General features: G+C 44.1%; 1 protein-coding gene across 7 annotated transcripts in view; it reads right to left on the bottom strand.

The window, feature by feature from the left end:
• Positions 1-579: 579 nt before the first annotated feature.
• The window catches only part of LOC135898385 (serine/threonine-protein kinase SIK1-like), a 466,770-nt gene continuing 449,487 nt past the window's right edge, over positions 580-17,862 (bottom strand). For all 7 annotated transcript variants that reach the window (XM_065427280.2, XM_065427281.2, XM_065427279.1 and 4 more), the window contains 2 exons: positions 8,746-8,879; positions 580-7,787 (listed from right to left, as the gene is read on the bottom strand). In XM_065427280.2, the coding sequence (XP_065283352.1) occupies positions 6,630-7,787; positions 8,746-8,879 (1,292 nt within the window). In that variant the 3' untranslated portion in view covers positions 580-6,629. The remainder of the gene's footprint in view (positions 7,788-8,745; positions 8,880-17,862) is intronic.

The following is a 17,862-nucleotide window of genomic DNA, read 5'->3' on the forward strand; positions in this document are numbered from 1 at the left end:
ATTTAAAAAAAAAAAAACAGAGAGAAAGATGAGGACTAGAGCCCTTGGATCCTCTTTTCCTTGACATTGAAGCAGCGCACTTATATCCGACACATTCACGCACACATAAAAAGGCCATACACAGGTACTACTGCTTCAGTATCGTGGCTCACTAACTAGCCCATCAGTATATATTAAGCCCTTTTCTTCTTGCTCAATGCTTTAAGCTAGGTAACATATGCTTATGTTTGCAAGTGTTGCCATCTCTCTTTTACTCATTGAGACATCTCTACAATTTTCCCAGTTCTTGGTATGTTCAGTGCAGTACTACAGGCCATGAGAGCACTGCAGACCTGCTTTTGTGTGGCGTGGGGCTTGCATTTGTAATGTCAACTTCTGCAAATTACCTGGCACTAAATTTATCATATTCAACACAGAATATGCAAACTTTGTACCTGCTGCAACATTAAAAGAAAATGTGAACATGTAACAGCAGATCCAGGTGCAATGTACTTCGGTCCCATACAAAATGAACCAGGTGTGGACATTATAAAGAAAAGAATATTGGCCATTCAATGTACTGCACGGTGAACGCCAACAACTTATCAATAAATATTTTATTGGATCCTTTTAATGGCACCCATTATTGCAATGACTTTGAACTCCCTATCCCCACTGGCATTGGGCCAAGGTGGAGCACTTATCCAAGCAGATTTTTTTTTATTTGAACATGAACAAAACTCCCAACAATGCAGCTGGTGGCATACTGAAATCTTTTACGTGCAAACAGCTGGAGCCATGGTAACTACCTCAACTATTACCAATGCTGTACAGAAATTGCATGGTTAAAACATTGGCGCAGAGTTGCTGTGTAAACAACCCTCGAAGTGCCTGTCACCATGAGTTGAGCTTCTCTTAAGTCCCCTGTAAACTCAAGTCTGCATTGGCTGCAAGTCTGCGACACATGAGAGTTAGTTAAACACATAGGGAAAGCAGATTCAAAATTTCACATTGTTTCAGCTGGACGTTTACCTGCAGCATTAAAGAAAAAAAGAAGTCGTGGGTTTCTTGTCAGTAAATACATGGTGGCCAACGACACAGGGGTCCCTTGGTCGGCCAATCTACAGGAAAGATTGGTCAAAAGGCGTGGTATGTCTAGAAAATGACATCAGGTAGTAGCAACTGTACACAAACTTCCTGCAAGAACTTGCCAGAAGGTCTTCCCATTTTATACAAACCTTGCGACTATGCAGCATCCACTTTTTCTTCATCATCGTCTATTTACACAACAAGAGCAGCAGGGAGTTCAGGAATGGTTTGCATCGACAATATGTACCCTCGAAACGAACAGAGCAACAAATTGACAGCTTATGCACAGGCAACACGCATTGACTACAAGGTAGCTACACGCTGTCTCTTGGGTAGAAAATTATACAGAGAAAGCTCAATATAACGAACATGGTTATAGCGAATTATAGAATACGATGAAGTAAATCTTAAAATTTTCCTTATGACAAATAATGCATTTGTAATGAAAATATTTTCGTGTTGAATGCGGCTTTTTCATAAAAAGGTTCGGCTGTACGCGCAGGAATCTGGAAAGGACACTCTGCAACACTGTTGCCTTCACAAACTCTGTTCAATGATTTCATGCTGATTCTGCAGGATGCAAATGTTAGTTGAGGTAAAAAGGAGCGAAAAAAAAAAGAAATAAAAACAGTTGGCTTACAGTCTGAATCAGGTATTCCTAGCAGTGCACACTTCTAAAGACAGAATACCACAAAATACCGATAACAAGTGCTGCAGAGCAGATCACAGTGTATGCAGACATGTTAAATCCCCATTATTCACAGTTGCTTTGGGCACAACTAAGCAACATTGAGAAATTAAACATTACTAAATGTATATGTACCTTCATAGCTGAAATGGTGCCACATAACCAAACACTTGCACAAATACTACAAAAGCTCAAGTGCTTCCTGTCAAACCTGCATAACAGTTGTTCAGCTAGTTGGTGCACACATCACACAAAATTAGCGCAGCTAACAAGACAAGTACACGAAAGGCAGTAGGACAAAATGCGTGCTCTCAACTAGTTTATCTTTGGATAAATGCATGCAACAAATAGGCGTCAGCATTCATGTTCAGAATGGCAATAGCAAAGGAAACAGACCCACCAGCACTTCCGACCCATTTTTGTCACCCCAGGTAAGGTGAAATCATTGTGCCCACTCTAGCACTAAATTTAGGCAATGGAAAAACTTACCACATCGGTTTTTCAGTACGGTTCCGAAGATCATTGTGCCCTCCCCTGTGCACCACTTCAGGTGGCGCCGTGCTTCGTCTACAGGATGAAGCACCCTTCGGTAGGCCCAATGACCAAAATGACACAATGGCATCCACTTAGCAGCAAGCACTATTGCCGATTCAGTGATAAACACAGTCCGTGCCTTTCAACAAAGTAAACATTTCGTATAAGGTTTTGCTGTGCTGCAGTGTCTCTACGCCTCACGTGTGGTCAAGGTTTTCATGGCAACAAATGTCTTTCTAAATTAGAAACTCTCATCGCACCAGGCAAGGATGACTACTGCTAGATGAAGCCGCCAAAAAATCATATCTTTTATCCGGTTTTTCTGACCTACTCATTGCACAGTGATGCTATCGCTAACGCAACTTACCAGTAGGATACGGTGAAAAGCCGCACAGTGCTTTTACACGTTATTCAATTCATTTCACCTGTCCATAGACAAGTCTACAGATGTTCAATGAACACTGAAAATTATTTTTGAATGCCATATTAACTTTATGTTTTTTGCATACAACCACGCATGTAATTAGAACACCCAGCTTCGTTTTGTTGCTGCATAATTCTGCAGTGCTGGCTTTTTATGAGTTTACTTAGATAACCACTCAGAAACAGCATGTCACCTAATGCAGGAAAGCAGTTCATCCAAAGCTACAAAATTCGCATGTGACAACTTTCTTAGAACACATGGCTTAGCATTACTCCAACGCAGGGCAGCTATCAAACATCATGATCCAATGATTCAATGCTATTGACACAAGACGGCAATCAAGATATTTTCTCTTCGCCTGAAAGCTGTGGACACGAAGGTACGCCCTAGGTTTATTTTGTGGGCATAGCGACAATGTACCCAACATATGTGTATGAACTTACAAGTTTAAAGTAATGCCTAGATGCACATAGACATCAATTTCTTTACACATTTTGTAATGCAACTTAATATCTACATACCTGCCAACTTGCAAACTTCAATATTTGTAATATCCCGTGAATACAACACTGAAGAAAAAAAAGGGGGGGAGGGGCGATAGCAGGCATTTCTTCAATGCTTGCCCTGAGCGTATGCTTTTTGAGGGATACATACACATTTTATTAATGAACCTTATCACCTAATGATTAAGGATACTGACACCTTTAGCTACAGCACGTAAGAAACAGCAAAGACTGAGAAGCAACACAGTGTTTTTAAATAATAGTGACTTTTTCATCGACACTGCTGCTGCCACTTTCGCCTGCTTATAGAACTTGTTCCGTTTAAACTCACTAGAAGCAAGAATCCTCTAATGTCAAATCACCATCGGGAGACTCCAATGAAAGATTCCAAGACCAATGAGTAAATATTTTTTCCCGACAGAATTTATTTTTTGTAAAACTGGATGCAACATTCGTAAAATTGCAAAACAAGCCCGAGTTCATTAACCTTATAGAACACTCTGGAGAGTTGGCAGGTATGCATTTACGACATCATTTGAGGATAAGCCTGGATTGGTATTCTGTAAATGTCCACTTAGTGGACATGCCCCTTTGGTCTGCTGCTGACATGCTGATCGGCTGGGGGTGCCCGCCTCCTTTTGGTGAGTACCCCAGCCCAGCTAGTGTGCCCAAGTTAAAATGCTCTGAAAGTTGCCTGCCCTTTAGAAGAGGCAAATTTTGACAGAAAAGATGGGACCTGAGTGTCAGCGAACCACAAGCAGCGCTATCCCTGTGAAGAAAGGACACTTCGTCCATAAGGCATCCAAATCATGCCCTAATGTCCGCGCCAACTGTTTGGACAAAATGGGACATATGCTAGACATCCAGTTATGGATATCTGACCAAAGATGTCCCAACGATGTCACTCACAGACCTTTCTCAGCATACACTTGAATACTGAATTTCCTCAAAACGAAATTGTTTTCTCGTGTGTTTGAATTACAGTCTGAAACTATCATGCCTGCAGCTCATGTGTACACTGTCCATTGCAAATTTTCTGACATAATTTGCTTTGAAAACTTTAGTTAGTTCAATATGACACTTGCACTTTTTGGAAGGCCTACAAGAACGAGGAGTAATACTGCACTACCACACACGTGCATGCATGTGTAACATGTTCACGCAATGTACCTGTTCTTGATGTGTGGGCACGCATCTGCCATGCAACGTGTGCTGCGAACATAACAAGCATTATAGCAATTGAACAACGTGTAAAAGGCCCTGGAATATGTCCGCAAAATGTATGCAGCATGTCCCCATGACGTTTATTGCGGACATGCACAGGATGTCTGCAGGACACGGAAAGTGAGGCCAAAAGGTTCTGTGAGGGATGTCCGCAGAATGTATTCGAAACATCCCTAGGATATCCATGTCCTCGTAATGGATGTCCATAGGTTATTAATAATATGTCATTGTTATCACTTGCACCTATGATGGATTGTTTAACGTACATCCTTTGCTGGGACGCCTAGATCTAGTCATCAATTTCCTTGCCTTTGATTCTGCTTTGCACACATGAGCTTCTTTAGCCATATGCTGAATGCATCAGTTTGCAAATAAAAAAGTTTAGAGAGTTCATGCATTTCTCCTATCATTGTTCTTGCATTTGTTACACTCAGCCACCATTTTTTTTAATGATGAATGAACTTAAAACTCATTTCATGCAGATTACCAAGATGTAATCTTCCCACTTAGTAATGATCACACACGCACACACACAAACAAACACACACACGCACACACGCACGCACACACACGCATGCACGCACGCACGCACACACACACACACACACACACACACACACACACACACACACACACACACACACACACACACACACACACACACACACACACACACCACTCATAAAACTGAGTTTGGAAGATAACTCTTGATGCTGATTACGAAGCAAACCATCCACTGAGACATGGTCATTGAAACATCCTCATTAACTCCAAAGAGATACTCTTCTGGATGCAAAAACATATACCAACACATCTTACAAAATGACAACATCATTATCCAAGCAGTGCACAATGAATTTTCACAGACACAGGTTGATCAAAGGCAGTTATATTTGATACCCACCTTCAAGGGATCGCTTTGGTATTTGGAACTTGCCTGTGTTCATGACAGAAATTATTTCAAAATATTTTATACAAATCTGCTCATCCACAATTAAGTGCCAAATTAGCAGGTTTTCTTCCTTAGCCACATGCAAACTGCATGCTCAAATTACAAGTTCCATACCAGGTGGCAATCTTGCAGAATGGTTCGGTCTTAACATTTAGTTACAAGGCACAAATAGGAAAAGCTCACACAGGAGCATTGAGAAAGCAGAACCAAGCCACCAGATTTTAGAGAGCCATCAAGAACTCCCTACTTAAGCGCTGTAATAGAGGTTGCTAGAGGTTGCTGAAAACAGTGCAAACATGAAAATCTAAACACAGTCGTCTATTACTGTTCTAGCATAAGACGTCCCAGTCCTATTCTTCGTGACTGTCAATTTCACTGCATTAATACAAAAAAGTTAATAAACGATCGTAGCGTAGCTTACTCATATGGCAAACGTGCTTGCCACGCCCTTATGACCTTTACCTTGCCAAACAGTGATGGTTGTTGTATTGCATATGCCCACACTGTCACTCACACCAAACATTTACATGCTTCCTTAACTGCATTTCCTGCTCTGGTGGGCTTTCCCACACTGCCTTCTACAGTATCACAAAGGAAAAAAGAAGTTGTACTGCCTGGAGACAAACATTTTCAGATAAAACAAAAAGAAAGATGTTAAATAACAGTCATTCTCTCTCCAACCTCACAGCCATCTTTGAACGTTATAACCTACTGCTTTGTTACCTTAGAGCAAAAAATAAAAATGCATAAAAAATAGACATCATGGTTTTTGTCCCAGTCGTAATTCATTTGAATTGACACTAAAACAAAAGACTGAACTTAATAAACACCACCAGTGTACTTCCTTTTGTATTTGCATTCATACACACACACGTACCCCTGAGCACATACACACATCATCAAAACACAGGAAAGGTTATTCGGCATCCTTCTGACATCACATTGCAATCTTCAGGTAAGGGGCCATTTCGATAGGCTGGTTTAGTACTGTCAAAAAGGAGCCCTTCTGAGTGAAACGATGATCCCAAAGGGTGGCCATGGAAAAAAAGGTTGGCCAGCGAGGACGCGACAAATGACAGACCCGTGTGGTCAGCCAGACGGCCAGCACCCAGTCTCAACAGTTCAGTGCTGATGCAGCCATGGGTAGTCACTGGGTTGGAGGGCAGGCACGGACAAGCACAGACACGCACAGAGGCACTGGCAGCGCCGCTAGATCGGCGGTGGGCTGTCCGGAGATCACATGTTCATGCACGCCACGAGCCGCTGGCACAGCTCACTGTACTGAAGACTGTCGCCTGAAATGCGGCGCATCTTAAGGCCACACTCATCTGGGTGCGGCCCGTCACAGAGTTCCAGCTCTATCTGAACACCAGCTGCTGGGTGCTTGAGTGCCAGCCCCCGCTCCGACGGTTGTAGAACAAGTGGCAGCTCAGGGGCATGTGCATCCAAGCGCCGCTGGATGTCTAGCAGCAGGTCGCCGCCAGTGCCCCGACAAGGTGAGATGCCTCGACCAAGCAACAGGCACAAAGACCCACTGGGGCTTTTCTGCAGAGGGGCTTCGCCACAGCACGCATGCAGAGGTGATGGTGGGAGTGCCCAGGCTGCCATGGGCACTTCATCCAGCGGTGTCGCCTGCCAACGCACAGGTGAGTAAGCAAGGTCGAGGGGCAGCAGCGAGGCCTCTGAGTAGGCTGTCGCGGACGAGCACGACGAGGGAGATGTGGTGGACGATGAGGACGACGTCAGAACCTCCTTGCCCAGCTCGTCTGTCACGCTGATGTGTGGTGGGAAGCCTCGGCTGCTACCTGGGAATGGCTCGAACACAGCAGGGCTGACCACAATCTCTGGCCGCAGGCAGGGCACCCGGAGTGGGCCCAAGCCGCCATTCTCGGTGGAGTCCTCGCGGATCATGCCCAGATTAGGAAACACCGGCGGCGGGCTGTTTCGCGCCAGCTGCTGAGCCACAAGGCTCTGCAGTCGTGGGTGGGCTGCGTCTGAGAAAGGGGGCGGCGAGGCCCCGGGTGCGCCCTGTGGGGATGCGCTGCCGCATGGGTATGGGGGCGATGCCCCTGGGGACGTGCCCCCGGTGTCCAAGGGTGGCGACCCGCCGGGACCCAGCGGGTCAGGGGCAAATGGGTCAGGGCAGAAGCCAACGGGGCTGCCCTGACGCTGCAGGTGAAGCCGCTGCAAGTGCTGTGAGAGGGTGGCTGCAGGGCTCGGCGGCCCTGCCCCATGTGATGGACTCTGGTGTATGGGCGACCCGGCAATGGAAGGCGGTGATGAAACTGACGAAGCCATCAGAGACGGCTGTAGATGTGCCATCTGCTGGACATGCAGGGAATGCCGCCGTTGTATTTCGGCTTGCTGCTGGGCATCCATGGGACAACAATGCCTCTGCACGAGTATCAACATCAGTGCTTATCATCTGCTCTACAACAACAATATAAGAAAATTAAGAAAATAAAGAGAGGCAATGGCCGCGACTGAACAAACCAAGACAGCTGTGAAAAAAGTGCTACTACAAAGCCTATAAACACACTAATGCTGTTTATCTGGACCTCCTGTCATTACTGATCCAAGTGAAATGTCAAAGGATAAGAATTCTTTTCAGTGCCACACATTACTAGTTTGAATTTTGTAAACCAGATCTTACCATGCACTAATTTTTATAATTCCTTCCACATTCAACTTGAGGCTGTAGAGACATGATCAAGGAGCTTGTAAAAATAAGAAAATTTCATCATAAAGGACAAGCAGTAGCATGTTGAATTCAGCTGGTTGGTACATTACAAAACTTGAAAGAAACGGTGCTAAAGAAACTGGATGATTATGAGACGAAACAAACACGGCACCGTGTATGTCTTCTCTCGTCATCAGCCTGTTTTTCAGCACTGTTTCCTTCAAGTTCCATTAATGACAAACATCAGTGACAGCGATTCCACATTCTTAGCAACTTGTTATAACTGGACAGGATTCTGTTGAACACCGTAGTTTAACAGAAGGAAAGCTCTGCGGTAGTACACCAACTTGCAGAAGTGCAAAAGCACATTGAGTAGCCAGTTCATTTCATCACAATTTCACACATGTGAAAGTCATTACAGATTGGCTGAAATGTGTGGCAAGTTCCCACCTACACATGGGCAGCACGGCATAAACATGGACAAAAGGAGAGAGATGAAGAAATAGAGCACATACATCCCATTTATTTTCTTCATCCACCTGCTATTGCCCGTGTTTTGTCTCACTGTCCAGTTATAGCCATAAAATTCACTGCTGAACCACCCCAACACTCTTCTGCTTGTTATACATATATGACTGTGTGGTGCATACAGGACACAGGACAGATGAGTACCTGCAGCTGCTGACACTCCTGCTGAAGGGCCTTGATTATGCACTTGTTTTCCGCAACGGTTTGATTGTAGATCCTCTCAAGCTGCGTCCGGTGGGGGCTCACAGAGGGGCAGCCATCGCTTGCTCTCCTTGGCACTGAAATGTACATAAATGAACCACATGACCAATGCAAAATTGCACTTTCTACGTCAAGGAGCCCAACTTTTTCTTGTTTATGTATGTTTTGCTCCAGTTGACTTTATGGCTCAAGAGCACAGTTGGCATTAAATGGCTTTAATAGGTCTCAATTATGCTTTTGGACTGAAACTAATTGGACCAATTGTGTGATTCTTATTGGCGCCAGCAACCACACTTTGCTGTCTGTATTTATTGTGGCACAGCCCAGCTAAAATTAGTACATTTCCTGCCCTACAATCAACCATGCAGTTATTGTGGCCGAAATGCTCGCCATAGAGCCTCACGGGGCATTGTGTAAGTACTAGTAACAGTATAGAGCATCTTAAATAATTTCGTGGTGAGCACAGACCACCCAAAGTTACATACTTATTTCTGTTTATTTAAAAGTTTTACTAAGCCCCATTTACTGTGTTAGGGTGCGCCAAATTATCAATGCAACACGGAACATAGGACACACACACAAACTGCCCATTGATGCTTTTGGAATGTAGTTTCCACAAGAATTTGGCAGTTTTACCTGAAGGGCGAAGCCTTGACAGCAATAGCAAAGTAAAGTGTTCCGTCTGAACTCCTTGGACGGCGTTTTAACTATACACAGGCGTGAAATGTTGGCAAAATGCAGCATGAACGCAACCCCTGCTGGGCAGAAAGAACAGTGTCCTGGCAGCTACCAGGCACCTCACAACGCTGGCATGACGAGCATCACTGGTGGTGTGGCATGCATTAGACCTCTGTGGTGCACGAGATGAGACCGACGGGAAAGCGTTGCCGTTAGTCAGCGATGATTGAAATGTTAAATAATATTAGCCTGATGTTTACTGCTCAGACTAGAGCATACACACAGGAGCTTGGAAGGAACGCTACCGTGCTTATACAGTGCATGCACACAACACTTATGCCAGCATCAAAAGGCAGAATGCCGCCCTTGCGGTGCCACCAAGGCAATAGAGATGATGACAGTGCGTCCACTTTGTGTCGCCGTCTTTGCAGCCAAATGCACTCTGTGTCTCTAGAGATCCTCTAATCCTTAGCATGCAAGCCTCACATGCACAGTCAGTGGGACAGCATGACAACAGCAGCGCCAACAGCGCAAATGCATCTCAAGTGTTCATGTAACTGAAATCCTTTCTTTTCATGCTGCTTAAGAATGTAGCCACTACATTATTCATGCCTGTGTGAAATAATATACAGCATATCCCTGTCTGCCCCCGATACATGCTGGAGTATGTCAGTCAGCAGTGCAATTTATGACACTGCTAGACTATAAGCAACTATGAGAAAGCGTCATCATGGAACAACAACCACACAGGTGTTGTGTGTCTCAGAATTTAGGGTGTCGGTGTGGTTCTTGCATATGAGCAAATTGGATGCAAGGCTTTAAAGTAAACCTTAGCTCCTCAGTGCATGCAAAACTGCAATTTTGTAGAGATGTCATCAGCTCAATTCTATGCCAATCTTATTATCCACTGTTCATGGCCAACGATCCCATTGATAATGCAGATGGAGTTTTGCACTGACTACTGATGAAGCACAAAAAGAAAGAGCATTGGAAAAGGCATCACTACAAAATTGTGGCCCAAATCTTGCATTATCATCTCTTGGCTTGTTACCATTGTCATATCACTGACCTCTTATCGTTTCCTTCTGCCTTCCCTTTGCTCATGCTGAATAGCAGGCATGAAAGGAGTACTGACAGAAAATGTTTGTCTGATTTTAATTGCTTTAGTAGATAGCCACCAACCCAGTAGTTATACTATATAGCCTCCATTTCCAGAAAGCACAACAAATAATTTATTTTGGTACCTTTTGACGAGGCCAGTTCAATACACATGCCAAGTGCAGAGTAGCTTCGGATGTGAAAAGGACACTTGAAGAAAAATGTTCAATTGAGCTAAATTGTTAGATTAAAATTATGCCAAAGTGGCTAGCCTTAACATAAGCAGAAACTCAGTAGGCAAAAGGGATGATGAAGATATAGAATAGGTAGCGACCTCACCATGACATCTCAATAACAAGCTCCCTGCAATGTAACCTGGATCTTTAAGATGTCTGTTCAAGTAGTTAATTATGTCTAAATGAACAAACGGCTACTTTAAATATCCTTAAGTAGGCTGCAACTCAGCCTTACAAGTTCTGGGGAGTTTACCTGCCCAAAAATTATGTGACAGACACTGCAGCTTGGTTGCGAAATTCTGAAAAAGAAATGCTGGTTCTTCATTTTTCTGCTTACGTTCAACCTGTTCCTCCTACAGAAACACAAATAACGTTTTGAATGAATACTTAACCAGTTTTGAATAACCTATCTCTCTGAAGATTTCCTAGAACACATTCGGTAAAGATTGAAGGTTTCTTTTGTGACTAACCTTTTTCCTCTCTCCACTGTTTCTAATCCAAGCTGCACCCGGAATGCGAGCCAACTTTTTTTGTATGAATCTGTAGTGTTTAGTGACGTAAGGGCCAGGTATGGCCAAAGAGCACCAAGCCAGTGTTGATGACCTTGCAGTGGTCTTATGACTTCTATGAAGTTGATGTGACATGGCTGTAAAGGGACCTTAAATATGGTCGCTCTAAAGCGCATAAAGTCTATATGCAATAAGATTATGGTGATTGCAAAATAACGATACGATATACAAAAAATTTAACTTGTGAAAATTGAATACAGCACCACTGCCTCGTTAGAGCCCTTGAGACACAAAGGCCTGGAGGCATGCGCTATACAAAACAACTATCACAGCGGCATCCTCTAGAAAGAGGATGCACTATGAATTTAATGGGCTTATAACACGTAGGACAACATCATCTAAGAAATTGAGGACTGCTTTGGTGTTAAAAAACGGTTCTTTACCAAGAAACATAGCCGGGTGAAGAGGGACACAATAATGATATGCAAGAGGAAAATGTTACTTTCTCTCAGATTCGGCTTTCGGACACTCCAAGAGGATGTGGAGGATGGTCAGCCTCTCACCACATCGACCACAGGTTGGAGGTTTGTTTCCAGTAAACAGAAAATTGTGGGTACCAAATGTGTGCCCTATTCTGAGAACCCAGAATAGGACATCTGTCTGCCGAGATTTTCTTGGGAAGGGCCAAAAACCTAATTGTGGCTTTATAACATGCAGTTTATTATTTATTTCTGCGTTCCACATGCCTTGCCAGTGTTTCCGCAGTTTCTTTCGTAAGAAAAGCTTCAAATCGGTGACAGGGACAGCAGCCGTAAGAATAATAGCTAGTGATGTGAGTGATGTGGCCATTTCATCAGCTAGTACATTACCCTCGATACCTCTATGTCCAGGTACCCAGCATACTACTACATGTCTATGTCATAGATAAATATTGCACAAGAGTGAGTAAAGTTCAATGAAAACAGGATTTGCATGCTTCTGTAAAGAAATTAATGCTTTTACAAGACTTAGCAAGTCTGTGAATACTATTGCTCTGTCGAGTTTTAATTTCTTTATATGTTTTAGTGCAGACAGTACTGCATAGACTTCTGCAGTGAAGATACTTGTTTGCGGGTTCAATACGTCATATTTAGAAAAATAGGGACCAACAGCAACGTAAGATACACCAGCATGTGATTTCGACGCGTCTGTGTAGAATTCGAAGCAGGAGTACTTCGATTGAAATTCACAAAAATGCATAGCGATTTCAAGGTCAGGTGCATGGTTTGTGACCTCTACAAAGGATACATCACAGTCTATCACCGGCCACTCCCAGGGTGGTAATAGCTTAGCTGTAGTCATTAGGCGATGTTTGAGAAGTGGGACATCAATGTCCTCGCTAAGTTCTCTAGCACGCAGTGACAAAGGAAGTCTCAGAGAAGGTCTAATACAAAAAAGGTGTTTCACACATCAAGTCGTTAACGGTTGTGAAACACGGATGCTCCTTATTAGAGCGCACTTTGAGAAAGTAGGTGAAGCTGATGTATGTTCTCTGCAAATGGAGTGACCACTCATCTGACTCTACATATAGACTTTTGACAGGGCTAGTTCTATCTGCGCCAGTGGCCAGGCGGACAACAAGATGATGAACGGGGTCTAACATCTTTAGCGTGCTCGGTGCGGCAGAGTGATATACTACGGCAGTATAGTCCAATTGTGATCGAACTAGGCTCCTGTAAAGATTCAGTAAACACTTGCTGTCACTACCCGATGTTGCGTGGGATAGGATTTTAAGTAAGTTCATTGTTTTTAGACATTTTGCTTTAAGAAATTTTATGTGTGAAATGAAAGTAAGCCTGGAGTCAAGCATAACACCCAGAAATTTGTGCTCCTTGTTGAAAATTTCTTGTCCACCCAGTTCTACACAAGGATCTGGAACCAGGCCTCTCTTTCTTGTAGAGAGAATACAAGAACTTCTTTAGGGGTTGATTTTAAATCCATTCTGGTCAGCCCACTTAGACAACTTTTTTAAGCCCTGCGGTACCTGTCTCTCACACACTGTAAGGTTGCAGGAGTTGAAACCTATTTGTATATCGTCTATGTAGACGGAATAAAAAATGGCCGGTTGTAGCGAAGCTCGAAGTGTGTTCATCTTAAGAAATAAAGAGTGTGCAACTGAGGACGCCTCCCTGCGGTACACCAGTTTCTTGTATAAAAGGTCGCAATAATATGTTGCCGATTTTCACGCGGAAGATACGATTCGACAAATAGCTTTCAATTATTTTCAGCATATTACCACAGATGCCCATTCCCGACAAGTCTCGCAAGATCCCGTAATGCCATGTTGTGTCATACGCCTTCTCCATATCGAGGAATATTGATAGGAAAAACTGTTTATGTACAAATGCATCGCGGATATATCCTTCAATGCACACAAGATGATCTGTTGTCGACCGCCCTTCTCTGAAGCCACACTGATAGGGATTAAGTATATTGTTAAATTCAAGGAAATGTATGAGTCTGTGATTAATCATTTTTTCAAACAGCTTACACAGAGAATTTGTAAGAGCTATCAGACGATAACTTGCCACCAAGAAAGGGTCTTTACCCTGCTTCAGAACATGGACCACAATCGCTTCTTTCCATGTGGATGGAAGATAACCCGCAGCCCAAATAGTGTTGAAAAGTGCGAGTAGTGTGTAACTTGTGTGTCAGTATGTAAGTTTCTGATCATGTCATACATGACTCTGTCAGGTCCCGGTGCAGAGCTCTTGTTCACGGTAGCTCTCAACTCGGCAATACTGAAAGGCCGGTTATATGGTTCATTCTGTCTGCATTTAGGTACGATTGGCTTACGTTCTTCTATTTCTTTGCATTTAAGGAAGGACTCACAATAGTGGACTGAGCTCGACACACGCTCAAAGAGCTCCCCAAGAAAGTCCGCCTGCTCTTCTAAGGTATTCCCTTGATCATTCACCAGAGGCAACGGATTTATTTGCTGCCCTTTCAGCCTCCTTACGCCATTCCGAACTTTGGCCTCCTGTGTGTACAAACTTATGCCTGAAAGGAACCTCTCCCAACTTTCTCTCTTCGCCTGACGTCGTATCCGCCTTCCCTGCGACTTTATGTGTTGAAATTCAAAGAGATTTTCTGTATTCGACGATATGCGCAATATGCCCCATGCCTTATTCTGCTTCTTTCGCGCATCTCTACCATCTTCATTCCACCAGGGAACACGTCTTTTAAGTGAACCAGCATTGGTTTGCGGGACAAACTTTTCAGCAGCATCACAAATAAAAGCCATAAAATATGCGACAGCATCATCTATACTAGAATTGCTTATAAAATCGGGTGTTAAATGAGTTGATTCCTTAAAATGCCCCCAGTCAGCCGATGCTAATTTCCAAATGGGAACACGGGGACGGTTGTCATGCTGCATTATTAAGTTTAAGGTTATAGGGAAGTGGTCACTTCCAAAAGGATTATTGATCACATTCCATTCCAGATGAGGCAGAAGAGAAGCAGAGCCTATTGCTAGGTTTATCGATGAATATGAGTAGTGTTGTGTGCTGTAATAGGTCAGCTCCTTCTTATTGAACAGGCACGCACTGAAGGTTAAAAGGAAATTTTCAATGAGTCGACCTCTCGTGTCGCGTGACTCCCCACATCGTGTTATGAGCGTTAAAATCTCCCACAAGTATGTAAGACTCTGGAAGCTGATCAATGAGGTTATAAAAATCTGTTTTTTCGAGATGCTGGTTCGGTGGTATATAAATGGAACACACAGTTACTAATTTACTAAAAAGAATGTCTCAAAATGACACTGCCTCAAGGGGCGTGTTAAGGATGACGGGTCAGCAAGCGACAGATTTCAGTGCTACTATTGCTACACTGCCAGATGCGGTAACCCTCGTCATGGTCATTCCGAAAGATAGAGTAATTAAAAAAAAATTAGTGTTAGTAGGTTTCAGATGTGTCTCTTGAACACACAGCAACTTTGGATTATGTTTGTGTAGCAGTTATCTAATATCGTCAATGTTATGAAGAAGTCCTCTAACATTCTATTGTAGTATTTGTGTATCCATTATGCTAAATGTGTTTAATGCTATGTGTTTAAGAGACGAGGATTGGCTCACGGGCCCTTTCGAGGCGCCGTGACGCGAGTTTTGTCTTTTTTGGAGCGGTCAAGAGAGGCTCGCCGCTCCTTAGGTGCTGGTGGCGCCGTCTGGCTGGTTGTTGTGTCCATCGCCTCTTGCGAGGCGCTGGACACACGCTCTTCCGAGCGCTGTGTTTGACGTGAAGGCATCGGCACGTTGGACAAGGCCTCTGAGGCCACCTGCCCGGAGGTTGATGGTCCCTTCTTCTGGGGTGGCGGAACAGTACAAACTGTAGCTGCCGGGGGGCCGGATGGCGTCACCGCCGGTTCACTGTTTGTGGACCGGACAGCCGCAGGAGGCCGTTGTGGCGCTGCCCCAAGACGCGTCACATCGGCAAAGCTGCTCTTAGACAGGTATCCCACCCACCTACGTGCCTCCTTGAAAGATATGTTTTCTTTGACTTTGATTGTGACAATTTCTTTTTCTTTTTTCCAGGATGGGCACGACCGTGAGTACGCGGCGTGCTCCCCATCACAGTTTACACAGTGCAGTGTGTTCTCGCAAGATTGAAGGGTATGTTCAAGGGCAGTGCATTTAGCACAAGTTTGGCAGCCACGGCAGCTCTACGAACTGTGGCCGAAACGTTTGCATTTGAAACATCTCAAGGGATTTGGCACATATGGCCTAACACGAAGCTTGATGTACCCTGCCTCTACAAACTCGGGCAGAACACTTGAGCCGAATGTCAGTATCAGATGCTTGGTTTTGATTTCTTTGCTGTCACGTCTCACCTTAATTCTTTTGACATTGATAACATTCTGGTCACTGAAGCCCTCCAAGAGATCAGCCTCAGTGAGCTCCGGCAAGTCATCGTCCGAGACAACGCCCCGGGTAGTGTTCATCGTACGGTGCGGGGTTACAATTACTTGGGTTTCCCCAAATGACACTAGTTTTGGCAAGTTCTAATACTGCTTCTGATCGCGGAGCTCTAAGAGGAGATCACCGCTTGCCATCCTCGACGCCTTATAACCTGGACCAAACACTTCAGTCAATGATTTGGAAACAAGGAAGGGTGAAATTGTTCGAACTGGTTTATCTGGTTTTTCAGAATGAATGACATGGAAACGGGGGAAGGATTCTTTTTGCCGACCAAACAACTGGAAAACTTCATCGGTGCACCCTCTTTTCTGAGGGTGATCAGGGAGTGCAGGGAAGGAACTATCCATACGTGAATGTGTTGTTTTCGGCAATAACGCCACCCACCAACTGCGGAGCCCTACAAGGGGACGCTACAGGGACTGTAAAAACAGGTTCTGCAAGTGCCAGCTGTACGTTATCACTATAACCAAATATGAAATCACCTAGGTTGGCTATTCACACAAGGTTAACCCTTGTTGCCTGGAAAAATTGCAAGTAAAGGGAAGCCAGGAGAAGACAGGAAAGGTGGAATGTGAGCGAAAGACGAAGGTTGGAGAGAGAGAGAGAGAGAGAGAGAGAGAGAGAGAGAGAGAGAGAGAGAGACAGGAAAAGGCAACTACCGATTGCCCCCAGGAGGGGCAGTCCGGGGGTGCTGTCTATGTGAAGCAGAGGCCTAAGAGGTGCATTGCCTCCGGTGGGGGGCCTTAAAGGTCCGAACACCTGGCATCGGCTCAACCCCCAGGGTCCCCCTTTCCCCGGAATTGGCATGGTTAGACGTGGGAGGGTCCAACCCTCGTGTACTTGGGTACGTGGTGTCGCAACACACCAAACGCCTGCTGACGCAGACGCTGCTACGAGGCAACTTTTTCTTTTACCCTTAAACATAATGCACATTTACACATGCACATCTGAAAACTTATGTGAGTATATGTACAAAGCACAGGTTAAGATGTAAAAATAGTACATTGCTATTACTAAGAAGATGTTTGTAGTGCAAAACAAGAGAGAGCACTCTGTCTTGTCTATTCTTTCTTCTTTTCCATGTACCAGACTTGTACATAACGAATTACATGTAATTAATCACACGTAATCAATTTTGTTCTTTGGTAATTTTGTCATTCAACAATTACTTTGTTTAGTCTTTAATGCTCACTGTACTTCAATAACTTTTTTTGGTAATCGATTACGTGTAACAAATTAGATTTTTCAGATATGAGCACTTCAATTTTGTGGGAACTACAGTGTTCACAGCGATGCAAACATGTACATGGGTTATCAGTGCACAGCAGCTATGCCTCGATCACATGAACATGGCAAGCTTTAATATTTGAACACCTCTCTTACAAGTCCGACCTTAGAGCTTCTCTCATATAATAAAACTATATTTGCCAATGCCTGCCGCTCTCAGAGACAGCCGCTTTTCCTACCAGCTTTGACGATCGTGAAACTTCGGAGCGCGTTCAAAAATTACCGCCTCTTGGGAAAACATTGAACTGCTTAGAAAACAAAATTACTGTTTTCCTCCTTCACGTTCGATGGCGAAGT

The sequence above is a fragment of the Dermacentor albipictus genome, chromosome 4 (assembly GCF_038994185.2).
Source record: "Dermacentor albipictus isolate Rhodes 1998 colony chromosome 4, USDA_Dalb.pri_finalv2, whole genome shotgun sequence".
Classification (NCBI taxonomy): domain Eukaryota; kingdom Metazoa; phylum Arthropoda; class Arachnida; order Ixodida; family Ixodidae; genus Dermacentor; species Dermacentor albipictus.